The sequence below is a fragment of the Pristiophorus japonicus genome, chromosome 17 (genome assembly GCF_044704955.1).
Source record: "Pristiophorus japonicus isolate sPriJap1 chromosome 17, sPriJap1.hap1, whole genome shotgun sequence".
Taxonomy (NCBI): Eukaryota; Metazoa; Chordata; class Chondrichthyes; family Pristiophoridae; genus Pristiophorus; species Pristiophorus japonicus.
This window is the reverse complement of record NC_091993.1, coordinates 32,331,464-32,338,551: the sequence shown is the minus strand read 5'-3', so window position 1 is coordinate 32,338,551 and position 7,088 is coordinate 32,331,464. Positions and strand designations below refer to the sequence as shown.

Here is a 7,088-nt window from a genome sequence, read left to right as displayed (position 1 = left end):
CTCTCTCTCTCTCTCCCTCCAGCTCTGACCTTCTCACTCTCTCTCTCACTCCCTCCCACTGTTCCCCCTCTTTGTCTCTCTCTCTCCCTGTCTCACTCTTTCCTTCCCTCTCTCTCGTCCTCTGTCCCTGTCCATGGTGCTGAAATTGATGCAGGGCTGGGCTGTGTTGAGCGGGGCTGGGCTGAGCTGCCCATCTATTGGAGTTTGGAGCAGCCACAGTGAAGGCGGCTCAGTTACTGTTTAAAAATAGCGGTGGGCAGGGGCAGGACTCGGTGCGAGATGCTTGAAGTGAGCAGGAAGACGATGATGTAGAGGCAGGCTTTTGCGGAGCTGTGTTTGATGATTTCTCGGAAGGGGCTGGGGGATTTAATTGGAGTTTTGTGTCCCAGCAATTTGCTGTTTGCCGAGGGTCGAGCCCGAGGAGATGTGAGGATTGGGAGCGCGGGGCTGCGGCAAAGATGCAGAAAGGGTTCCGGCTGAATGACGCTCACCTCGCCCACCTGGGGCTGCTGGCCCGGAGAGACGGCGCCAGGAAGGGCTACCTGAGCAAGCGGAGCTCCGACAACACCAAATGGCACAACAAGTGGTTCGCCCTGCTCCAGAATATGCTTTTTTATTTTGAGAATGATTCCACCTCGAAAGCCTCGGGTCTCTACCTGCTGGAGGGGTGTGTGTGCGAGAGAGTCCCGTCACCCAAACCCTCGCTGTCCGCCAAGGAACCCCTGGAAAAACAGGTAGGAGACAGACTGCGCCCAGTGCGCACCGCCCAGTGTGCAGTGCTCAGTGCCCTGTATCCAGTGCCCAGTACCCTGTATCCAGTGTATCCAGTGCCCAGTGTGCAGAATCCAGTGTCCGCCGTCCAGTGTCGTGTGTGCAGTGCTCAGTACCCTGTATTCACTGTCCAGTACTCTGTATCCAGTGTATCCAGTGCCCAGTATGCAGAATCCAGTGTCCACTGTCCACCGTCCAGTGTGCAACGCTCAGTACCCTGTATCCACTGTCCAGTGCCCAATATCTAGTGTCCAGTATTCAGTGCCCTGTATCCAGAATCCAGTGCCTTGTGCTCAGTACCCTGTATCCACTGTCCAGTTGCCAATTTCCAGTATCCAGTGCCCACTGTCCAGTATCCAGTTCCCAGTAACCAGTGCCCAGTAGCCAATATCCAGTGCCCATTATCCAGTGCCCATTATCCAGTGCCCAATATCCAGTGCCCAATATCCAGTGCCCAGTATCCAGTGCCCAGTAGCCATCGCCCAGTGCCCATTATCCAGTGCCCAATATCCAGTGTCCAGTGCGGGTTGAATCAGAACTCCAAGGGCTTTGTTTTTGTTGATAAAGCTGTTCAATCCCCCCGGGTGACGCCGAGCCGAGTGTTTCTGGTTATTGGAATCTTTGTCCATTTAAAGATTGACAACTTGATCACTCGGGGTTTTATATAATCCCACTACAGGCACTGATCGAGCCCATCAAATAAATCACACGCTCAAGGGACGGGGAAATGCAACATTTTAAATTGAGACTAAATCCATTTTGGTGCATGGGATTTCATGAATCATTAATGTCGAATGCAAGAGGGGGATTTGAGCTGTGAGAAGATCACATTTAACATCATCACAAAACAACTTTATTTTGCAGAAAAAATGCCTTTCTATTTCTCGTGGTTTGCTTGGATCTGTGATTTTAAAAAAATGAATCGGTAGTTGGCTTTATCAAGGCGATGAGTGATTCTATTTTTAACAGTTAATCAGTCACAACAGGAGTTGCAGGGATGCAGAGAGCGAGAGAGACAGACCCCCCCCCCCCTCCCTCCCTCACATCTCAATTCAGCTTTTGAAGTAAACCGCTTCCTGCAGAGAATGCAAGATTACCAAATTGCAAATCAATAAATTATCCAAGATGCCAGATGCGGGGTTTATCAACAGCAGACAAAGTTAATGAACTGTTGCTGGGTGCAGTGGCGACCAGGGAAGGGGTGATGTGTGAGCAGCTCTCGCTCACTCTGCAAACAGGCAAAAGGCTGCAGCACTTGGCACACTAAATGGCGCCGCCCCACGTCTCACCAGGGAACTGCAGTACCGACATTGCCCCCACACTGTGTCTGACATCTGGACTATTCACTGCTTTAACCACACTTCAATCCCCAATCACATCATTTTCTCACCGTTTTTACTGATATCAAAACACGTAAATCCATTTTGAGGGCGGCTTGTTTACACGGGGGATATTTTAATGTCAAAAGAACTTTACTGTGTGGGAATCTTGATTTCCAGACATTCCCTTGCCACAGATTAAACATTAGTGTTTTCTTTGCCTCGATAACCAAGTGTGCAAAAGTATTCCTGAATTAACCATCTGTTGCTCCCTGGAGTCTGTCATTATGTGTCAGTCTGTGGCTCAATGGGCAGCACACTGGACTGAGTCACAAGGTCGTGGGTTAAAGTCCCACTTCAGGGTCTTGTGCATGAAAAAAATCCAGGCTGACGCTCCCATGTAGTGCTGAGGGTGTGCTGCACTGTCAGAGGGGCAATACTGAGGGAGAGCCACACTGTTGGAGGGACAGTACTGAGGGAGTGCCGCACTGTCGGAGGGACAGTACTGAGGGAGCGCTGCACTGTCAGAGGGGCAGTACTGAGGGAGCCGCACTGTCGGAGGGGCAGTACTGAGGGAGTGCCGCACTGTCGGAGGGGCAGTACTGAGGGAGTGCCGCAATGTCGGAGGGACAGTACTGAGGGAGTGCCGCACTGTCGGAGGGGCAGTACTGAGGAAGTGCTGCACTGTAGAAGAAGCAGTACTGAGGGAGTGCCGCACTGTCGGAGGGGCAGAACTGAGGTAGTGCCGCACTGTCGGAGGTGCCGTCTTTCAGATGAGACATTACACTGAGGCCCCATCTGCTCTCTCAGGTGGATGTAAAAGATCCCACGGCACTATTTGGAAGAAGAGCAGGGGAGTTATCCCTGGTGTCCTGGGGATAATATTTGTCCCTCAACCAACATCACTCAAAACAGATTATATGGTCATTATCACATTGCTGTGTGTGGGAGTTTGCTGTGCGCTGGGAACAAAGAAATGGCAGACTGGTTGAACAAATACTTTGGTTCTGTCTTCATGAAGGAAGACACAAATAACCTTCCGGAAGTACTAGGGGACCGAGAATCTAGTGAGGAGGAGGAACTGAAGGATATCCTTATTCGGCGGGAAATTGATGGGATTGAAGGCCGAAAAATCCCCAGGGCCTGATAGTCTGCATCCCAGGGTACTTAAGGAAGTGGCCCTAGAAATAGTGGATGCATTGGTGATCATTTTCCAACAGTCTATCGACTCTGGATCAGCTCCTATGGACTGGAGGGTAGCTAATGTAATACCACTTTTTTAAAAAGGAGGGAGAGAGAAAGCGGGTAACATAGAAACATAGAAAATAGGTGCAGGAGCAGGCCATTCAGCCCTTCTAGCCTGCACCGCCATTCAACGAGTTCATGGCTGAACATGAAACTTCAGTACCCACTTCCTGCTTTCACGCCATACCCCTTGATCCCCCGAGTAGTAAGGACTTCATCTAACTCCCTTTTGAATATATTTAGTGAATTGGCCTCAACTACTTCCTGTGGTAGAGAATTCCACAGGTTTACCACTCTCTGGGTGAAGAAGTTTCTCCTTATCTCGGTCCTAAATGGCTTACCCCTTATCCTTAGACTGTGACCCCTGGTTCTGGACTTCCCCAACATTGGGAACATTCTTCCTGCATCCAACTTGTCCAAATCCGTCAGAATTTTAAACGTTTCTATGAGGTCCCCTCTCACTCTTCTGAACTCCAGTGAATACAAGCCCAGTTGATTCAGTCTTTCTTGATAGGTCAGTCCCACCATCCCGGGAATCAGTCTGGTGAATCTTCGCTGCACTCCCTCAACAGCAAGTATGTCCTTCCTCAAGTTAGGAGACCAAAACTGTACACAATACTCCAGGTGTGGCCTCACCAAGGCCCTGTACAACTGTAGCAACACCTCCCTGCCCCTGTACTCAAATCCCCTCGCTATGAAGGCCAACATGCCATTTGCTTTCTTAACAGCCTGCTGTACCTGCATGCCAACCTTCAATGACTGATGTACCATGACACCCAGGTCTCGTTGCACCTTCCCTTTTCCTAATCTGTCACCATTCAGATAATAGTCTGTCTCTCTGTTTTTACCACCAAAGTGGATAACCTCACATTTATCCACATTATACTTCATCTGCCACGCATTTGCCCACTCACCTAACCTATCCAAGTCACTCTGTAGCCTCATAGCATCCTCCTCGCAGCTCACACTGCCACCCAACTTAGTGTCATCCGCAAATTTGGAGATACTACATTTAATCCCTTCGTCTAAATCATTAATGTATAATGTAAACAGCTGGGGCCCCAGCACAGAACCCTGCGGTACCCCACTAGTCACTGCCTGCCATTCCGAAAAGTACCCATTTACTCCTACTCTTTGCTTCCTGTCTGACAACCAGTTCTCAATCCACGTCAGCACACTACCCCCAATCCCATGTGCTTTAACTTTGCACATTAATCTCCTGTGTGGGACCTTGTCGAAAGCCTTCTGAAAGTCCAAATATACCACATCAACTGGTACTCCTTTGTCCACTTTATTGGAAACATCCTCAAAAAATTCCAGAAGATTTGTCAAGCATGATCTCCCTTTTACAAATCCATGCTGACTTGGACCTATCATGTCACCATTTTCCAAATGCGCTGCTATGACATCCTTAATAATTGATTCCATCATTTTACCCACTACTGAGGTCAGGCTGACCGGTCTATAATTCTCTGCTTTCTCTCTCCCTCCTTTTTTAAAAAGTGGGGTTACATTGGCTACCCTCCACTCGATAGGAACTGATCCAGAGTCAATGGAATGTTGGAAAATGACTGTCAATGCATCCGCTATTTCCAAGGCCACCTCCTTAAGTACTCTGGGATGCAGTCCATCAGGCCCTGGGGATTTATCGGCCTTCAATCCCATCAATTTCCCCAACACAATTTCCCGACTAATAAAGATTTCCCTCAGTTCCTCCTCCTTAATAGACCCTCTGACCACTTTTATATCCGGAAGGTTGTTTGTGTCCTCCTTAGTGAATACTGAACCAAAGTACTTGTTCAATTGGTCTGCCATTTCTTTGTTCCCCGTTATGACTTCCCCTGATTCTGACTGCAGGGGACCTACGTTTGTCTTTACTAACCTCTTTCTCTTTACATACCTATAGAAACTTTTGCAATCCGCCTTAATGTTCCCTGCAAGCTTCTTCTCGTACTCCATTTTCCCTGCCCTAATCAAACCCTTTGTCCTCCTCTGCTGAGTTCTAAATTTCTCCCAGTCCCCAGGTTCGCTGCTATTTCTGGCCAATTTGTATGCCACTTCCTTGGCTTTAATACTATCCCTGATTTCCCTAGATAGCCACGGTTGAGCCACCTTCCCTTTTTTATTTTTACGCCAGACAGGAATGTACAATTGTTGTAATTCATCCATGCGTTCTCTAAATGTCTGCCATTGCCCATCCACAGTCAACCCCTTAAGTATCATTAGCCAATCTATCTTAGCCAATTCATGCCTCATACCTTCAAAGTTACCCTTCTTTAAGTTCTGGACCATGGTCTCTGAATTAACTGTTTCATTCTCCATCCTAATGCAGAATTCCACCATATTATGGTCACTCTTCCCCAAGGGGCCTCGCACAATGAGATTGCTAATTAATCCTCTCTCATTACACAACACCCAGTCTAAGATGGCCTCCCCCCTAGTTGGTTCCTCGACATATTGGTCTAGAAAACCATCCCTTATGCATTCCAGGAAATCCTCCTCCACCGTATTGCTTCCAGTTTGGCTAGCCCAATCTATGTGCATATTAAAGTCACCCATTATAACTGCTGCACCTTTATTGCATGCACTCCTAATTTCCTGTTTGATGCCCTCCCCAACATCACTACTACTGTTTGGAGGTCTGTACACAACTCCCACTAACGATTTTTGCCCTTTAGTGTTCTGCAGCTCTACCCATATAGATTCCACATCATCCAAGCTAATGTCTTTCCTAACTATTGCATTAATTATAGACCGGTTAGCCTGACATCAGTAGTGGGGAAAATGTTGGAATCAATTATTATAGATGAAATAGCAGCGCATTTGGAAAGCAGTGACAAGATTGGTCCAAGTCAACATAGATTTATGAAAGGGAAATCATGCTTGACAAATCTTCTAGAATTTTTTGAGGATGTAACTAGTAGAGTGAACAAGGGAGAACCAGTGGATGTGGTGTATTTGGACTTTCAAAAGGCTTTTGACAAGGTCCCACACAAAAGATTGGTGTGCAAAATTAAAGCACATGGTATTGGGGGTAATGTACGGACGTGGATAGAGAACTGGTTGACAGACAGGAAGCAGGAAGTCGTGATAAATGGGTCCTTTTCAGAATGGCAGGCAGTGACTAGTGGGATGCCGCAGGGCTCAGTGCTGGGACCCCAGCTATTTACAATATACATTAATGATTTGGATGAAGGAATTGAGTATAATATCTCCAAGTTTGCAGATGATACTAAACTGGGTGGCGGTGTAAGCTGTGAGGAGGACACTAAGAGGCTGCAGGGTGACTTGAACAGGTTAGGTGAGTGGGCAAATGCATGGCAGATGCAGTATAATGTGGATAAATGTGAGGTTATCCACTTTGGGGGCAAAAACACGAAGGCAGAATATTATCTGAATGGCGGCAGCATAGGAAAAGGGGAGGTGCAACGAGACCTGGGTGTCATGGTACATCAGTCATTGAAAGTTGGCATGCAGGTACAGCAGGTGGTGAAGAAGGCAAATGGTATGTTGGCCTTCATAGCTAGATGTTTTGAGTATAGGAGCAGGGAGGTCTTACTGCAGTTGTACAGGGCCTTAATGAGGCCTCACCTAAAATATTGTGTTCAGTTTTGGTCTCCTAATCTGAGGAAGGACGTTCTTGCTATTGAGGGAGTGCAGCGAAGGTTCACCAGACTGATTCCAGGGATGGCTGGACTGTCATATGAGGAGAGATTGGATTGACTGGGCCTTTATTCGCTGAAGTTTAGAAGG

The 7,088-nt window shown here is 47.6% G+C and overlaps 1 protein-coding gene across 1 annotated transcript in view; it reads left to right on the top strand.

Moving 5' to 3' along the window:
- Positions 1–458: 458 nt before the first annotated feature.
- Positions 459–7,088, top strand: part of rasgrf1 (Ras protein specific guanine nucleotide releasing factor 1) — a 124,178-nt gene continuing 117,548 nt past the window's right edge. Inside the window, exon 1 of the mRNA XM_070859340.1 lies at positions 459–734. Within this exon, the coding sequence (XP_070715441.1) occupies positions 459–734 (276 nt within the window). The remainder of the gene's footprint in view (positions 735–7,088) is intronic.